This window comes from Typha angustifolia, chromosome 13, assembly GCF_048772165.1.
Source record: "Typha angustifolia cultivar Huaian chromosome 13, ASM4877216v1, whole genome shotgun sequence".
Lineage (NCBI taxonomy): Eukaryota > Viridiplantae > Streptophyta > Magnoliopsida > Poales > Typhaceae > Typha > Typha angustifolia.
In genome coordinates this window covers 8780054-8798851 of record NC_133251.1, presented here as the reverse complement: position 1 = coordinate 8798851, position 18798 = coordinate 8780054, and the positions used below count along the sequence as shown (strand labels likewise).

Sequence of the window (18798 nt, the reverse complement as noted above, 5' to 3'; positions counted from 1 at the left end):
TTGGTGGTCTTACGCCAACTTTCAGGAGTGCTCACCACTATCTCTGCAGTGGAACCTCTATCAAGTAAGATGAGTACCTAAGTGACTGTTGTAAGTAGGGGTGTCAATCGGGTCGTGTTAAGTGGGTTTGAATCAGGTCAACTTCACCCTTACACGAACATAATCCGATTAATATATAGATTAAGACTGTCGACTTTCACGAGCACTCACCCATTATCTCTGCAATGGAACCTTAATCCAATAAGATGAGTACCTAAGTGCTCGTTGTAAAAGTAGGGGTGTCAATCGGGTAGTGTTAAGCGGGTTTGAGTTGAGTCAACTTCACCCTAACACGAACATGACTCGATTAATTAACAGATTGAATTTGGTAGACAAAAATACGATCCAATTATTAAACGGGTAACACAACATAACCCATCTAACCCGTTTAATAAACGGGGTCATATTAACACGACCCATCTAACCTGTTTACCCTTATAGAAAAATATCAATGTAATAAAACATTGGAGTAATTACTAATTAAACAGATCTAACTAATAATTTAACAGATCTAAAACATTGCAGTAAAAATTTGCTTCTAGCACACCAATGACAACCAATTAAATAGATCTAAACATTAGAATTATGGCCTGACAGATCTAACAAGCATATCTAACCATTAACAACAAAAAACATTGAATTATGAGGAAAAGAAAATTCTGAAATTGACCAAGATCCATTTTTTTCTCTGTAAATTCTTACTATATGTTGTCTCCCCTTCAATCTAGAGAAGAGAAGGATGAGTTCATCAAGCGACACAATAAAAAGGGCAGGCCCTCGACCGCGACAACAGCGGGGATGAGGGCTCGGCAGGCGGCAACGGTGAGTGCTAAAACACTCTAAACATCGAGGTGAGGAGATTCGCAACAAGGGTGAGGAGATTCGATGAGGGATTTCTTACGGGTGAGGAGATCTAGGTTTACTCTAAACAGCGGTATGAGGAAGATAGTTCCAACGGAGCGAGGAGATCCAACGAGGGCGGCAGGCGGTAGCACGATGACACTGTGATAGGTGCTAGGCGGCAGATCAGGTCGAAAGGGTTTTTTTTCCCTTTCTAGCTTTTGAATAAGCGACTAGAAAGGGGGAGGGAGAGTGGAGAGGGCGTAAGTTGGGTAGGTATAATTAGGGTTTATATATATATGTGACAAGTTAGTGGTTTAAAATGTTATCCGACCCAACCCAACCTGACTCGATACTTAAACGGTAGATGGGTCAAAATTGGTCAGTAGTATAAACCCGAACACGACTTGATTATTTAACGGGTTAGACGAATTGATTAATTTATGATCTAAATATAATTAGACTAAACTCAAATCCGATTAAGAGCTGAATAATCGTGTCCAATTGTGTCAATTATCAATTTTTGCCGCTCTTAGTGGTAGACATCCTCGTAGCTCAAAGGACCTCCACCAGTCGCTTCATCGAAACTATTAATAAGATAGAGAAGTGAAGATACCTGTACTTCCTCATCCCAATATTTACCAACGATCGAGCGCCCAGTAGGAGGCATCGGGAGATGGAGATCAGAAAGGTACGTGGGCGAGCTATGTAGCATCGAACGGTGTCAAAGAGATACAAGGATACTTCTATTGGCTTCGTACCGGACGTAGACTAAAACTGCATGTCCCGTCGTCTTTTGTTTGTTGAGACCAATTCATTCTTTCCGATCGATGCTCCCTTGTCTATTTTTGTTCATTCTCCCGCAGAGCAAAATAGAAGAACCACTGTTAATAAGGTTCTGCAGTTTGGCCGACAAACCTTCTCCACCACAAATTCACGCCTTACCTTTCCATTGAAACGCAACTGGTACCAAGACCTTCTCCCATAGGTCTCTCTTTCAGAAGAGGCATCGAAAGAAAGCAAGTGCGTCAACGAAAATTAATCTCCGGCCGATCCGTGGAATAATATCATCACAGGCCAATTTGGCATATCATTTCGAGCCATGCATGTTGCTGCTCTTCCTCTATTTCCATCTCACGGATCGATCATAGATAGGTATGCCTGATCACTATATTGGAGAGGACTGTTGAGTTGGCCCGCTGTCAACGAGACAAAGACGAGAATCAATTAAGGGGCAACAAGCGGAAAATGTCGTCGGCGGCGCAATTTAATCTGACCCAGCAGGAGGAGCAAGAATGTGCTATGCGCAGATCCACCCTAACGGCAGCTTACTCTATCTTCCTAGCACATCTCGTCTTTATCCTCATTTCCGGCAAGCTCCTCCATTTGATTCTCCGGCGCCTTTTCCAGCCTCGCTTTGTCAGCGACTTACTTGTTAGTTTCTTCTAGTGACTTAATTAAGTCTATGTAAAATAATTGGCAGTAGGGAAGTCATTTGTCTCCAAAAGATTATTGGTAACTAACAATGCGTACGTAATCGCTTCTTGCAGGTTGCTTTGCTGATAGGAAAGGTCGATGTGCTTCGAGATAGCTTCCGTGACAATATATTATTTATTTTAAACGTTATGGGGACCTCCTGCTTGGGTTCCTACCTTCTTACTCTAGGCCTAGAGATGGATCCTCTCTCGGTCTTTGAATCTCCCGGTCCCGAGGCTCTCATCGGCTTCGCCAGCCTGCTTTCGACTACGTTCATCACCCCGGTTTTCTATCGGATCCTCGTGGTCCCCAAAGTCGGCATCCTCCAGGTGGATACCCTGCCAGTGGTTCTCGGCCTCACCGCCGCCCTTGCCAACACATCTTCCCCGATCCTCACCCGCCTCATCGCGGAGCTCAAGATCTCCAAGACAGCGGTCGGCCGCCTTGCCATCAATGCCGGCATCACCATCGACATTGTTTCCACCTTCTTTATGTGCTTTGGGACGATGCTTTGGCATGTCAATGACAAAAACCAAAGCCACCTGTTCTACATCCTCGGCATCTCCGGCGAGATGCTCTTCACTGTGGTACTGATCAGACCCATGTTCATGTGGATCAATGAGCGGAACCCGGAGGGGAAGGAGATGAAAGGCATTGATACGCTAGTAGTAATGCTGACCGTCTTCCTTCTATGCAGTATAGGCAGCTGGTTTAATCTTGACATTAACATGACTGCATTTCTTGTTGGTCTAGCTCTTCCAAAGGAAGGAAGGGTTACAAGAGTTCTTGTCAACAATATTAATGTCATCCTTAGCTCCTTAATGTTTCCTCTCTACCTCTGCTACATCTGCCTTTCATTAAGATATGATGAAATAGAGGATGCCTACTCAGATGGCTTGAATAGAGATTATGTAATGGATACTTCGCTGTCATTGCAGTGTCTTTTCACTATAAGCACCATTGCAGTCCTTGGGAAGGTCATGGGGCCTCTAATCGCCGGGCTCTTATTGGGTCTCAATTGGCTGGAGGCATTGGCCATAGGGCTGTTGCTCAATGTGAAGGGACACTACCACCTCTTTTGTGCATACCAGGCCATGGTATGCTTATTCCTTGAGAATGTTCATGTTAATCTGATTTCTATATCTTCGTGTAATTTAAGATATATTACCAAATAGCTTAAACTTTTGGGCCAATCAACAACCTAATGATTTTACTCTTGTAGGATATGAAGTTTATCAGTGACAAATCATTCTTGGTGCTGCTATTTATGATTTTGGGCACTGCTGTGATAACGCCATTAGTGGGATTCACCATAGCGACATGGGCTAGACGGAGGGTGCAACGACGGTTAGTGGGGTTGCAGTTTCACAACCAGGAGACTGAGTTGCGTATAATAGTGGGGCTTCATGGTGGACACAACATGCCTAGAATGATCAACGTAATAGAGGCATTAAGGTGGGGGACTGGGCCAGGAGAGCTAATAGTGTATGCGACTGACATGGTTGAACTGACAGAAAGAGCAGCTGCATCTCTGGTGAAAGGGGAGGGGATGGACGTGGTGGCAGTGTCTGATGAGTCAATCGTTGAAATGCGAAGGCAGATAGAAGAGGCGCTCGACGTCTACCAGCTACAGAGTGGTGAAGGCGTGAAGGTGCGGCGTCTTCTTGCCATCTCCTCCTTCCCTGACATGCACCGGGATATCTGCAGATGCGCCGAGGACGTCATGGCGGCGCTCATCATTCTTCCCTTCCACAAGAGCCAAAGAACGGATGGTTCAATGGATGCAGGGCATGCAGGATTTAGGCAAGTCAATCAAAAGGTAATTAAAGCTGTGTTATTTGTTAGTTCTAATCAATTGCATGCACATATATAGATGTTTTAGTGGGATTTGAAAATTTCGAACTAAGGTCCTCTTGCTGAGAGATGTTGATAATTGGATCAACATTAATTCATTGTAAGATTCTAAACATGTCTAGTGTGTGTGTATATCTATATATAAATCATGCACGCAGGTTTTCCAACATGCTACCTGCTCTGTTGGCATCTTGGTTGACCGCGGTCTAGGACAACTGAGCAGAATTTCCACATCGAATGCAATACAAAACTTGGCGGTCCTCTTCATCGGTGGCCCTGATGACCGTGAGGCGCTTACATTGGCAGTGCGCATGTCTCGACATCCTGGCATCCGCCTCACGGTTATCCGGTTCCTCCCTGACACCACAGCACACGCACGTGCATGTGCTCGTATGAAAGTAGGCCATCGCATTTTGGTGGCTGCCTCACAAGAGGAGATGCAGATGCAAGCGGATGACGAGTACTTTACGAAGTTCTACCAGCGGCACGTGCTTAATGAGGAGGTAGGGTACATGGAAAAGCACGTGGGTGGTGGTGCGGAGTTGGTGGTGACGTTGCAATCACTGGAAGGACAGTATCAATTGATAGTGGTTGGTCGTGGAAAGGAGCGCAATTCAGTGCTCACAGATGGGCTTGCAGATTGGGCAGAGTTGCCGGAACTTGGTCCAGTGGGTGACATCCTCGCTTCGTCAGACTTCTCAGTCACAGCGTCGGTCCTTATCGTCCAGCAACATGATACAAGGAAGCAATTTAAGGTTATTGACGAGGAATTCATGCCCTTTTAAATGTAGAGGAATGCCCTTTTAAATGTAGAGGAATAGAGTAAGTAAATTATGTTTTGTTTTTTTTATCAAATATTTCTTGATGCGTGTGGATGTTTAACATTTTGGAGTCTGGATTCTTGAGATCCTTTGTTTGCAATACACTTAATAAAGTAAATAACACCCCACAACGTGAACCATTCTCATGTGAAAAACCCCTAGACACACGTATGTATCTAACCTCTAGGCAATAATATTTCTCGTTCGCTTAAGTAAAAGTCGGAAGAAATATTAAAAACGAAACTAGATATAAACGCCAAGATTTTAACGTGGAAAACTCAAACGAGAAAAAAACCACGGATCCAAACTCGGATCAAAACCAATCACTATGATAGTAGCAGTTACAAGACTGACTCACAAAACAACCCGTCGATCCAAACGACTTTGTTCCTCTCAGTCTGGATCGCTAGAACCCACGATTCATTGCTTCTTGTGATTGAAGTCTAATCTCAGTAGCCCTCGAAATTGATCTTTCGTCTAGATAGCCCTTAAGACGAAAGATTAAGATTTGTAGATGCGAAGGGCCTTGTTTGTTGAAAAACCGATGTAGCCTCCAAAAAATCTCCTTGAATAATCTTCTTCAACTGCCCTAGGTTAGGGCAACACTATCCTTATATATGATCTCCAAGATAGAGCCAAATCCAAATCATAATCGTACTCACGAAAATCCAATAAATTCCAAACTTCATAGGTGCGTTCGAACGCGGCCCGAGTGCGTTCGAACGGCCTAACTTAATCTCAGGTGCATTCGAACGGGCCCAAGTACGTGCGAACGTGACAGCTTGAATTCTTCAGGTTGCGTTCGAACGCGTTTGTGAATGCTGCTCTCGGTCTGTGTGAACGCAGTACCCGCGTTCAAACGCATTTGTGAACGCGGCTCTCTGTCTGTGTGAACGCAGTGCCCGCGTTGGAACGCGCTTGTGAACGCGGATCTCTGTCTGTGTGAACGCAGTGCCCGCGTTCGAACGCGCTTGTAAACGCGGCTCTCTGTCTGTATGAACGCAGATTTCGCGTTCGAACGCGTTTGTGAACGCGGTGAGAACGCTACGGCTTTTCTCCAATGATCTTGCAATTTTTCACACCAGTGATATTCTAGACTTGTATAAAGCTCATATACATGAAAAAAATACACTTAGAATATTTTGTACAAAATTGTCAACAAATAAAAAACCTATCAATCTCCCCCTTTGGCAATTTGTGACAAAACACCTAGGTTATAAGATATTACAATGATTTCAAACTGAGCAATCAACAAGTCTAGAATATTTTGCACATCAATCCCTGCAAGGAAACATATACCAATCCAAGATCAAGTGAAAATAACTTGAAATAAAAAAAATCAAAACACAAGTTATCACAAGAGCAAAAATTTAAACAGACAAAGATTAAACACATGTTATCACAATTACTTCAAGTTAAGTTCAAATGCCAACGACACTAAGACAAAGCAAAGTTCAACCATCAAGTAAACTCCACTAAACTCCCCCTATGCCCATACTCCCCCTACACACCTAGACACCTAAACACTGAGACACTCTTCCCCTTTTTGGCACAAATGCCAAAGACTAGGAACTCGGAGGAAACTGACGATGAAGAATCGTCAACACGGAATCAAGTACAGTTCCCTGACGGACTTGCTCAGTACGTAGATCAGTCACCGCGGAATGGAGATCCTGCACTTGAGTATTAAGTTGATCGAACCGGTCCGAGTACTGTGGTAACTCCCCCTCAGTGGGAGATGAGTCATCGGCAGAGCTATCATCAGAACTGTCGAGATGCGATAACCGACCAGCGGCGGAAGAGGATGGTTTGAGAGGAGACGTCTGGTCGTGAGCTTGACTCCGCTTCAGAGTAATCCGATCCAATGGTTTCTGCGAAGTAAGAGAAGGTTCCGAAGCATCTACTCGCACCCCACTCTGAGTGCACAAATTGGTAAGAAAAATGTCAAAAGATAATCCCTCACGAGGTGCTTCTTTCTGTGCAGCTAAGAGAATCGAATCATAGATCACTGCAGCTAAGTCAATAGAGACTCCCGATAACATGGCATGAAGAAGGAACACACGATCCAGACTAATGCTGGAATGTCGAGTCTTGGGGGTGACATTGTATAGACAAAAGAGGTGAAGCATTCGAGCCACAGATGTCAGCCTTGCATGCGGCATCATGTTACCTTTACAACGTTCCCCTTTCATCAGAACTGTACCGGCATAGTCATTTATATCAGGGAGTGGAGCAGACGTCGGATACTGAAACTCACCATCAGGCAGACTCAGTTCAGCACGAATAACATCGGAATCCAGGTATATAGATACACCACGAACAGTAGAACGTATACAGTGATCGAAAATCGTGGCATTACTAAAGAATTCTCGAACAACTTCCACATAAGCAGTCTCGCTCATCCGACACACTGATAACCATCCTCGTTCAGTAAAGATCTGTTCAATCCTCAACTCAGAAAAATCAGATATAACCACGGGTCTTTCATAGATAACAGGACGGGTGCCAAAATTATGCTTGTAACGACCCGCAGCCGTTGTTGAAGAAAACTTGGGAGCCGAGGATGGCGAGGAAGGCGGCCTTGGTTTCTTGGTCACCGTCGTTTTCTTAGGCATTCTTGAAAAGAAAACACGTTTCAATATTCAATACATGCCTAAAGCAACCAAAAAAAAGCAAGAAATCCAAAAAAAATGGTAGAAACCATGAAGCCCCAAAAAGAAAAACATCTTGCACTTGAAAAACGCTAAGATATCACGTTCAATCTCACAAGAACCATCAAGAGTTTAACATTAACGTTGTTAGGTTTTTTATTTATTGGCAATTTTGTACAAAATATTCTAAGTGTATTCTTTCATGTATTTGAGCTTTACACAAGTCTAGAATATCACTGGTGTGAAGAATTGCAAGATCATTGGAGAAAAGCCTCGCGTTCTCACCGCGTTCACAAACGCGTTCGAACGCGAAATCTGCGTTCACACAAATAGAGAGCCGCGTTCACAAGTGCGTTCGAACGCGGGCACTACGTTCACACAGACAGAGAGCCGCGTTCACAAACGCGTTCGAACGTGGGCACTGCATTCACACAGATAGAGAGCCGCGTTTACAAACGCGTTCGAACGTGGGTACTACGTTCACACAGACCGAGAGCAGCGTTCACAAACGCGTTCGAACGCAACCTGAAGAATTCAAGCTGTCGCGTTCGAACGCACTTGGGCCCGTTCGAACGCACCTGAGATTAAGTTAGGCCGTTCGAACGCACTCGGGCCGCGTTCGAACGCACCTATGAAGTTTGCAATTTATTGGATTTTTGTGAGTACGAATATGACTTGGATTTGGCTCTATCTTGGAGATCATATATAAGGATAGTGTTGCCCTAACCTAGGGGGGTTGAAAAAGATTATTCAAGGAGACTTTTTGGAGGCTACATCGGTTCTTCAAAAAACAAGGTCCTTCGTATCTACAAATCTTAATCTTTCGTCTTAAGGGCTATCTAGACGAAAGATCAATCTCGAGGGCTACTGAGATTGGACTTCAATCACAAGAAGTAGTGAATCGTGGGTTCTAGCGATCAAGACTGAGAGGAACAAAGTCGTTTGGATCGACGGGTTGTTTTGTGAGTTAGTCTTGTAACTGCTACTATCATAGTGATTGGTTTTGATCCGAGTTTGGATCCGTGGTTTTTTTCCCGTTTGGATTTTCCACGTTAAAATCTTGGCGTTCATCTCTACTTTCATTTTTAATATTTCTTTCGACTTTTACTTAAGCGAACGAGAAATATCATTGCCTAAAGGTTAGATACATACGTGTGTCTAGGGGTTTTGCAAACGTGATCAAAAGTTGAGAACGCACAAATCACTTAAGATCAAGCATGTTTATTAAAAAAAAAAACTAAGAAAATAATGGATGATCATACCTTGCAAATGTGGGGAGAAACTCAAAATTTTGGTTGAAAGACACTAGATCCGGAGGAGATCTACCCTCAAAAAGGATTTGAAGTGAAAAATTCGATGAAAAACACCAAGATCTTGAAGATTTGAGAAGGGGAAAATGAATGGTTTTTAGGGTTTGGAGAATGGAAGATGAAACCCTTGGGTTCGGACGCAATATTTAAAGAACCCACGCGTGCGTTCGAACGCACCAGTCCGCGCGTTCAAACTCAAGAATCCTCGTTCGAACGTCCTTTTTTTTTAACTAAAAACAAGGTAAAAATCTTTTTGGAGATGCACTTCTAGAATTCCAAAATATATTCAAGACATAGAATATGACAATCAAATGAAATAAGTCATACAAGATCAATCAAATCATCAAAAGCATATTATAATCAATTCGAATGCATCACTCAAAATTACATTAATCTTGATTGATTATAACAATATGCATATGCAAGATGAGCATAGATAACATGAACCAATCTTCTTAAACAAACTTTACTATATAAACAATGATGCAACACAGTAGTCAAACCGACTTAGTATAGAAAATTTTGCACTTTTCGACTTATTCTCCATAACACAGCAGGAATTTTTTCTGTTTTTTTTTATTGAAACATATATGTGCAATGATGGCTTTCACATATGAGTAGGTAGCCCTTTTCTTGTAGTACAAATCAAACGATGTGCAAGAAGAAATTCACATATATCATTTTTTTTTTAAATTTGTAAATAATGTACTGAGTCAAACTGGACTCGAAACAAGACGGCTTTCACACTAACTCATTGTAGCCCTTTTCATTGATCTTTTATAAAAATATATTTGATAACTAAGCATGAGGTCAAACTGTGCAAATCAAAGTTAATAGAGAGCTATTTAAAAAAATATTCATGATATCATGCTCACTCAAGAATACACATACATTATAAAGCAATAAAAATTTATTATTATAGAAGTCGAGGGAGTGACAAAATCAAAATTGAAACAATATACTACAAGATGACAAAATTGACTATAATAACTCATAATCAAGAGAAAAATCATATTTTTATGTCAAGAGTATATTATTGAATCTAGGAGTGCATCAATTTTTTTTTATGACAAAAACTCTCGATAAATCTGAAACTAAAACCAAAGAAAATTTCAGAGTAAATGAAAACCTAAAAAAAACGAAACAAAATAAACTCGCAAACTAAAAAGAACACAAACCCCAATAAAATCAGTCCAAAACACAAATCTCTAAATAAGTACGAAGATACTCAAATCTCTGTAAATCCAAAGGTTTTGTAAACAAGTCACCCAACTGTTTCTCCGTCTCAACATGTTCTAGTGCTATTGTTTTGTCTTCAACTAACTCGCGTATAAAATGATGTCGGATATCAATATGTTTTGTACGCAAGTGTTGAATAGGATTTTTTGATATATTAATAGCACTCATGTTGTCATAATAAAGCACCATAGTATCTTGTTCAATGCCATAATCCTTGACCATCTGTTTCATCCATAGTAACTGAGAACAACAACTTCCTACTGCAATGTTCTCGGCCTCCGCAGTAGATAAAGATATTGAGTTTTGTTTCTTACTGTGCCAAGCAACCAGATTGTTTCCAATATAAAAACATCCACCTGAAGTACTTTTTCTATCATCACATGAACCTGCCCAATCAGAATCCGTGTATGCCGATATGATAGCACCCGAGTCATAAGTAAACCAGATACCTAAATCAACTGTCCCACTAACATATTTTATGATACGTTTCACAGCAAACAAATGTGACTCCTTGGGTTCAGACTGAAACCTAGCACACACACACCGACACTAAATGCAATGTCAGGTATACTAGCCGTTAAGTACAAAAGGCTACCGATCATGCTCCTATACACTGTCTGATCAACACTTTTTCCTGACATGTCCTTACCTAGTTTAGTAGTTGTACTCATAGGAGTTCTAACATGTTTTGCATTTTCTAAACCAAATTTAGTCACAAGATCCTTAGCATACTTGGTTTGAGCGATAAAAATCCCTCTCTCTCCAATTGAGTAATTTGAAGCCCTAAAAAGAACTTCAACTCACCCATCATACTCATCTCAAAATGACTATGCATGAGATCTGCAAACTCCTTAGCTAATAATTGACTCGTTGCCCCGAAGACAATGTCATCCACATATATTTGTGCCACAACTAAACTCTTGTTTTCACGTCTAATGAATAATGTCTTGTCCACTCCCCCTCGAGTGAACCCCGCATCCACTAAAAAGGTGGTCAACTTCTCATACCAAGCTCTTGGAGCTTGTATTAGCCCGTTAAGAGCCTTTTTCAATTTAAAAACATGAGAAGGAAATTTTTGATCTTCGAAACCCTTAGATTGTTCCACATAAACATCTTCATTCAGAATACCATTCAAGAAAGCACTTTTAACATCCATTTGAAACAATTTAAAATTTAAATGACAAACAATAGCAAGCAGTATACGAATATACTCTAATCTAGCAACAGGAGCAAATGTCTCATCAAAATCTATACCCTCAACCTGAGTGTATCCCTATGCTACTAGTCTGGCTTTATTTCGAACTATATTGCCATGTTCAAACTTTTATTTTTGTAAATCCATTTTGTTCCAATAACGTTCACATTCTTAGGTCTAGGAACTAAATACCAAACATCATTCCTAGAAAATTGCTCTAATTCCTCATGCATAGCATTTACCCAAGAATCGTCTAACAATGCTTCCTTCAAATTTTTAGGTTCAAAAGAAGATGTATAACAAGTAAATGATACCTCACTTTGGATTTGTCATCTTGTCTTAATTGGTCCATTCACGTCTCCGATCACTTGTGACAGTGGATGATTTGATTTCACTCTAGCAGATGGTTCCGGTACGTTACAGTCATTTTTGTTCATTTCAACTTTGTCCTCGTCCTGATTCTCAATTTCCAGATCAAGCTCCTTTCCTATTTCTTCGTAATATGTATCTGCAGAAACAGAAATAGAAGTAGCTTTAGTTAAGTCAGTCAAGGATTCATCTATCATAACATTAGCAGATTCCATAACAGTAGAAGTTTCAAGGTTAAATACTCTGTAGGCTCTACTATTATTCGAGTACCCAAGAAGATGCCTTCGCTACTTCTAGTGTCAAATTTAGTCAAATATTCTCGATCACGCAAGATATAACATTTACTACCAAAAACTTGAAAATATTTAACACTAGGTTTCTTACCTTTCCAGATTTCATAAGCAGTCATATTTGTACCTGGTCTTAGATAAACACGATTTATTACATGTACCGCTGTATTGACCGCCTCTGCCCAAAACCTTTGAGTAACATTTTTAGCATGAAGCATAACCCTAGCCATTTCCTGCACAACTCGATTTTTTCTTTCAACAATCCCATTCTGTTGTGGAGTTATAGGAGCTGAAAATTCATGTTGAATACCAAGAGAATCGCAAAATATAGAAAAATTTTCATTTTCAAATTCTCTACCATGATCAGAACGAATCCTAACTAGAGTTGTAGATTTTTCATTCTGCAATTTTAAGCATAGTGATTTAAAAACTTCAAAAGTTTTAGACTTCTCATGTAGAAAGGCAACCCAGGTATATCTGGAGTAATCATCGACCATTAAGAATATATAGCGTTTACCTCCAAGACTTTCGGTTTTTGTTGGACCCATCAAGTCCATGTGAACTAATTGTAGCACACGGTCAGTGGTAGCTGTATTTACCTTCTTGTGTGAGATACGAATTTGTTTTTCAATTTGACACGAACCGCACACACGAATGTAGATATGAACGCCAAGATTTTAACGTGGAAAACCCAAACGGGAAAAAAACCACGGATCCAAACTCGGATCAAAACCAATCACTATGATAGTAGTAGTTACAAGACTGACTCACAAAACAACCTGTCGATCCAAACGACTTTGTTCCTCTCAGTCTTGATCACTAGAACCCACGATTCACTGTTTCTTGTGATTGAAGTCCAATCTCAGTAGCCCTCGAGATTGATCTTTCGTCTAGATAGCCCTTAAGACGAAAGATTAAGATTTGTAGATGCGAAGGGCCTTGTTTGTTGAAGAACCGATGTAGCCTCCAAAAAGTCTCCTTGAATAATCTTCTTCAACTGCCCTAGGTTAGGGCAACACTATCCTTATATATGATCTCCAAGATAGAGCCAAATCCAAGTCATAATCGTACTCACGAAAATCCAATAAATTGCAAACTTCATAAGTGCGTTCGAACGCGGCCCGAGTGTGTTCGAACGCGGCCCGAGTGCGTTCAAACGGCCTAACTTAATCTCAGGTGCGTTCGAACGGGCCCAAGTGCGTTCGAACACGACAGCTTGAATTCTTCAGGTTGTGTTCGAACGCGTTTGTAAACGCTGCTCTCGGTCTGTGTGAATGCAGTACCCGCGTTCGAACGCGTTTGTGAATGCGGCTCTCTGTTTGTGTGAACGCAGTGCCCGCGTTCGAATGCGCTTGTGAACGCGGTTCTCTGTCTGTGTGAACGCAGTGCCCGCGTTCGAACGCGTTTGTGAACGCGGCTCTCTGTCTGTGTGAACGCAGTGCCCGTGTTCGAACGCGCTTGTGAACGCGACTCTCTGTCTGTGTGAACGCAGATTTCACGTTCGAACGCGTTTGTGAACGCGGTGAGAACGCGACGGCTTTTCTCTAATGATCTTGCAATTCTTCACACTAGTGATATTCTAGACTTGTGTAAAGCTCATATACATGAAAAGAATATACTTAGAATATTTTGTACAAAATTGCCAACAAATAAAAACCTAACATCATGCATGGGTGGCAAAAAGTGGGTAGTTTAATCATCAAATCCAAGTTTGGTTTCAGGTTATGATATCCCCTTTTATGGATCTGTATAATATTAAGAGTAAGAAATTAGCTTGGCAACTCCAGATTTTTCTTTACCGGAAACCAAAGGGACCATTAAAGAGTAAATTTTCAAAATATGAAGAGTAGGAAACAAGTAAGAAAGTGACGATAAGATTTGAATAGAAGAAAATACTTTTCACATATTGAAATGAGAGGAGATTGTTTGGAGGTCATTCAAGTTATTTCTCACATAAAATTATCAATATACTAGTAGCAACTCTCACCTTTTTCATAGCAGATGCTCCATATATTACTTACCTTAGAGGATATAGGAGAGGAGCAAGGCCCATTTCAGTACACCACGAGTAAATATTTCCAATCCAACACTGACTCTAGCAACACCCACAGTCAAGATATACAAGTTCATAAAAGAAAGATGAAAACCCATGCAAGAGCAAGATATATTTAGTTCACCCATAATCGGCTTACGTCAATGGACACAAAAGAAGAACGATTCTCCTACCAAGTATACAAGATACAAGTTGAGGGATCTCACTTCTCGACAGGAGTGGACCACAAAGTTTAATTAGGGAGGGCCAATATCTATAATAATATATAAATACTTATACAAATATTATCTGTTATAATAATATAATTAAAATATTTTAGGTATAAAAAAGAGAAAACATATCTAAAGTTTTTCAATTAATCAAATTTTAATTTCCTATTACATAATTATTTTTAATAATAAAATCTACTTATTTGGAAATAGAGTATATAGAAGTATTTTTAATTTAGTGCTATCAGTATATATATATATATATATTTTTTTTTTTTTTAAATCTGATACTAAATATAGAAAATAACAAATTTTGGGGGGCCCTTGGTCCTCCCTTACCAATTATACGTGTCTCCGCCCATGCTATTCTACTATAATGGGCATAAACTTCCAAGAGGAAAACATTCTTTCTCCACTCTTATAAGCAATTCTGCATCTGGAGTGTCTTAGTCATCATTCCCGCCACCAACCAACCTTGAAAACTTTGGAGGGAGACCTAAAGAGCAAACCCCTAAGTCTCTTTCTTCTCTAAACCAAAAGAGAAACCCCCTCTCTTGCCTAGCAACTCAATTTTATATTTAGGTACACCTAAGCTCCCTTATATATGTTCCACTTAACCTAAACCATGTAAGTCAATTGAAACCAAAGCAATACAACTCACTCCATAGGTTTCAAATGAGTACAAGATTTGAATGGTAAGCTTGATATTCCAAACTTATCAATCTCCACCTTGATAGCATATTCGCCAATTCACCATCTCCTCATCACCTGCAAGCTTTATCTTCTGTTCACCTTTGAAACTTAGAGAAGATACCATCTAACTTTCTCAGCTTGCACCGACTTTATGAGCACCGACAACTCTTTGATGAGAGCCAATACCTTCGCATGTTGTCATATCTCTACCGTCACATGAATATCTACTACTATTGCATTCCCCAATAGCTTGTTACCCAAAAGTTTCCATGACAACCATTGCATCACTTTGATATCATCAATACTCCACCTTGCTTCGTGAGCTCTCTTGGAGCAGTAAGTGTAATTATTTTGTAGTTTTTAAAAAAATTATATGTATTAGAGTTGTACAAAGTAATTCAAATATATGGTCTAGTAACGTAGCTTTTGAAGATTAGATTGTGCAAATAAATAAAGAAAATGTGAGAAGAAAAGTAATTTCAATAAACTATTTTAGAACCAACAAGACTAAAGACGTCAAGATGCCGACATAAGATACTGAAAGTAATTTAATTACTTAGAGTTTCTTTTGATGGATTCTCTAAATACTGAAATACCAACCACTAGATATACGTGCCTCCCACATGGGTGGAACATAGTTTTCACATGACTTATTTTGACAATATTTCCACACAGTATTTAAAATAAGAGCCAAAATTTACTAAAATAATCTAAACAAAGAAATCTAAAAATATACAATACCACAGACCATAATAAGTTCTCATAATACATATCTATACAACCAAAAGTAATGTCCGTGCTTAGGGGTGGCAAAAAATGACCCGACCTGATAACCCGACATGATAACCCGGTTGTTAATCGGGTTTGGGTTTAGTCTAATCGGGTTCGGGTCATAAATGAGTCAACCCGCCTAACCCGATTATTAATCGGGTCGTGTTCGGATTTATACCTCTGACTCGCTTGACCCATTTAAGTAAATAGATCGGGTCGGGTCGGATCAACCTGCCAACCCGCCAACCTACCAACTCACTGTATATATATATATCTAAGTTTTTCTAACCCTAACCCTAACACCCAACTCATATGACAAGTCCCCACTCAGCCACTCCCCATCTCCAAGAACCCCTTACCCCTCACTCCTCACGCCATTGTCCCTTACCGCTCACTCCTCACGCCGTTGTCCCTTACCCCTCACTCCTCACGTCATCGCCCCTTACCCCTTACTCCTCGTTCCTCACTCCTCACTCCTCACTCCTCATGCCAAGTAATGCCGTCGAATCTCCTCACGCCGAGTAACGCTACCGGATCTCCTCACGCCGTTGGATCTCTCCGTCACTTACGCCGTCGGATCTCCTCACTCGATCACTCCTCAAGGCGATCACGTTGTCTAATCTCCCCGTCACTCATGATGAAGAAGGTTATATGGTTTTCTTGAATAGTAAACTTATATAGCTTTTGCTTCTTTTACTATTTTCTTCTTCTTGGAGAAAGTCTCGAGGAAGATGAGGTGAAAGGAGTATGCCTTATTGTTGATCATTTGAGAAAATCCATGGATACCATGGCCAGATCTTGCGGTCAATTTCAAATAATATAGCTATGTTTGCCTTTTTTTTCAATATTTTGATAGATTTGAAAGCTGAATTTTAATGGCTCCAGTTGTAATAACTTTTTCAATTATGAAAAAGCTGATTTCTTTCTTCATCGGTTTTTCCAGATCTCATTGAGAGGGATCTCGACAGTATTAAAAAATCCTCCAAGTCAATTTGTTTCTTTTACTGGTTTCTTATCCTTTGAGAAAAACTCGAGGAAGAGTAGGTAAGAGGAGGGATGCCTTATTGTTGTTGACTGTTAAAAAAAAATCATGGAAAGCCTGAGCAGATCTCGTGATCAAATGCAAAAAGTATAAGGATGTTTATTTTGATAGATTTGTATTTATTCATAAGGAGAAAGTTGAATTTTGGCAGCTCCAGTTGTAATTGTTATTTTTCAATTATGAAAAATGCTTTCTTTCTTTCATCGATTGCTTTCAGATTTGGTTGAGAAGAATTTGGGCAGTACCAATTATACTCTATATCAATTTGTTTCAAGAAGGGAAAGATGTGAATATTACTCTAATGATTCGATTAAATAGTTGGCTTTTTATGCCCTGTATCTTTCCTTTTTTTCCTCGCAGTGAACATAGATGTAATTGTGAAGATATTTTTTTTAATTGCAATTACAATTAAGTTGTTACTTCCTAATTAGTTGCAGCAAAGATTTCTACATACCAATTTACAACTTGCTTAAATTAATTTAGCACGCTCGGTAAATTACAATAATAGTACAAATTTTTTGATGTATATTAATCAAAAGCTCAATATAAACTTTAATCAAAATTTTGGGAGATGAATAAAAGGTTGGAATATTATTTCATTCTTCTATATGATAAATCTGTAAATATAAAATTTATATTAAACGGGTTAGACGAGTCGTGTTAACGTGTCGGGTTAACATAACTCGTTTAAGTATATGGGTTAGACGGGTCACGGGTCGTGTTAACGTGTCATGTTAACCCAACCCGTTTATTAAACGGATTAGACGGATCGAGTCGTGTTACTCGTTTATTAATCGGGTCATGTTCGTGTCAAGGTAAAATTGATCTGACCCGACCCAATATCGAAGTCATCAAATTTGAAAAAAAAAAAGGGGAAATTAGCATATAACACCCTATTTTTAACGAAATTATAATTTACTCCATATATTTTTACTATTTGCAAACCAAGCTCTATAATTTAACGAATATGTATAGAAAACACCCTAGGTTATTTGAACTAACACCGTGAAAATATTTTGTTAAGTAAATGTATTTTATTTCTAAAAGACTAAAATGCCCTTATTTCTAAAATGCCTAAATGTCATTAGTATGACTTGGTTAAGGGTATTTTTCATAAATTGTTTAGTATAGTTAACTTAACTTAGAAGTTTTTTATATTAAACTAACAAAATCTAATAGTAGGGTATTTTTTGCACATACTCGCTAAATTATAGAGCTCGATTTATAAATAGTAAAAATGTAAGGTAATAAACCATAAATTTTGTTAAAAGATAGGGTGTTATATGCAAATTTTTCAAAAAAGTATTCCACTAGAAGGAGTGATGTAAATGCATTACAAATATTCCGATGTCTACTTGTAAGTATCGCAATAATAAAATAAAACATAATTGATATAAGTTTTGATAGATTCTCACAACTGCTAGAATGGAACGATACTATAAGGGGGGACTAGAGTTTGGTAATTCTTTCGAAAAACTTTAGAAAGATAGAAATGAACAGAGACAGAATTTCATAAATCATTATTAAAATATTACATTAAGAGTAAAATGAATTCAAGATGTAGCTAAATATTAGTTAAACTTTATGATAATATGAGTAGTTCTAATATTGGTAGGTATGAAATATTTAGTTTAGTCTTAAGATTTAAAAGAGGAAGAATTGAGTTATTACTATAAATATTGAATTTTAATACTATAGTTATAATAATTTAAGTTAATGTATATAATTGATTAAGTTGACAGTAAGATAAAACAATCTATTTATATTTATATGACATAATATGAGTGGTTGAAAAGAGGTAGTTAAGTTAATTCATTATTATTCTGCATTTATGCAGGAATATAATAACTAAGTAGAGTGGGTTATCATCTAATTATTATAATTATAATAAGCTTAGGATTAAAAGTAAAATAACATATTTACTTAGATTAATTAGTATAAACTTC

The 18798-nt window shown here is 39.2% G+C and overlaps 1 protein-coding gene and 1 long non-coding RNA gene across 2 annotated transcripts; both read left to right on the top strand.

Annotated features, from left to right (window-relative positions):
• Window positions 1–2127: 2127 nt before the first annotated feature.
• Window positions 2128–4994, top strand: LOC140772973 (cation/H(+) antiporter 28). The gene is made up of 4 exons (XM_073115254.1): window positions 2128–2313; window positions 2430–3452; window positions 3578–4174; window positions 4368–4994. Exons 1-4 carry the CDS (start codon window positions 2128–2130, stop codon window positions 4992–4994), a joined length of 2433 nt encoding a protein of 810 aa, XP_072971355.1.
• An 11110-nt stretch (window positions 4995–16104) lies between these two features.
• LOC140773958 (uncharacterized) lies at window positions 16105–17055 on the top strand. The gene is made up of 2 exons (XR_012106544.1): window positions 16105–16456; window positions 16754–17055. It is a non-coding gene; the product is annotated as an uncharacterized lncRNA (long non-coding RNA).
• The last annotated feature ends 1743 nt before the right edge of the window (window positions 17056–18798 follow it).

Coding starts and splice junctions, on each gene's coding strand:
- LOC140772973 (XM_073115254.1), top strand. CDS start 2,128: ATGTCGTCGGCGGCGCAATTTAATCTGACCCAGCAGGAGGAGCAAGAA. Junction 2,314..2,429: donor GCTTTGTCAGCGACTTACTT/GTTAGTTTCTTC, acceptor CGCTTCTTGCAG/GTTGCTTTGCTGATAGGAAA. Junction 4,175..4,367: donor TTAGGCAAGTCAATCAAAAG/GTAATTAAAGCT, acceptor TCATGCACGCAG/GTTTTCCAACATGCTACCTG.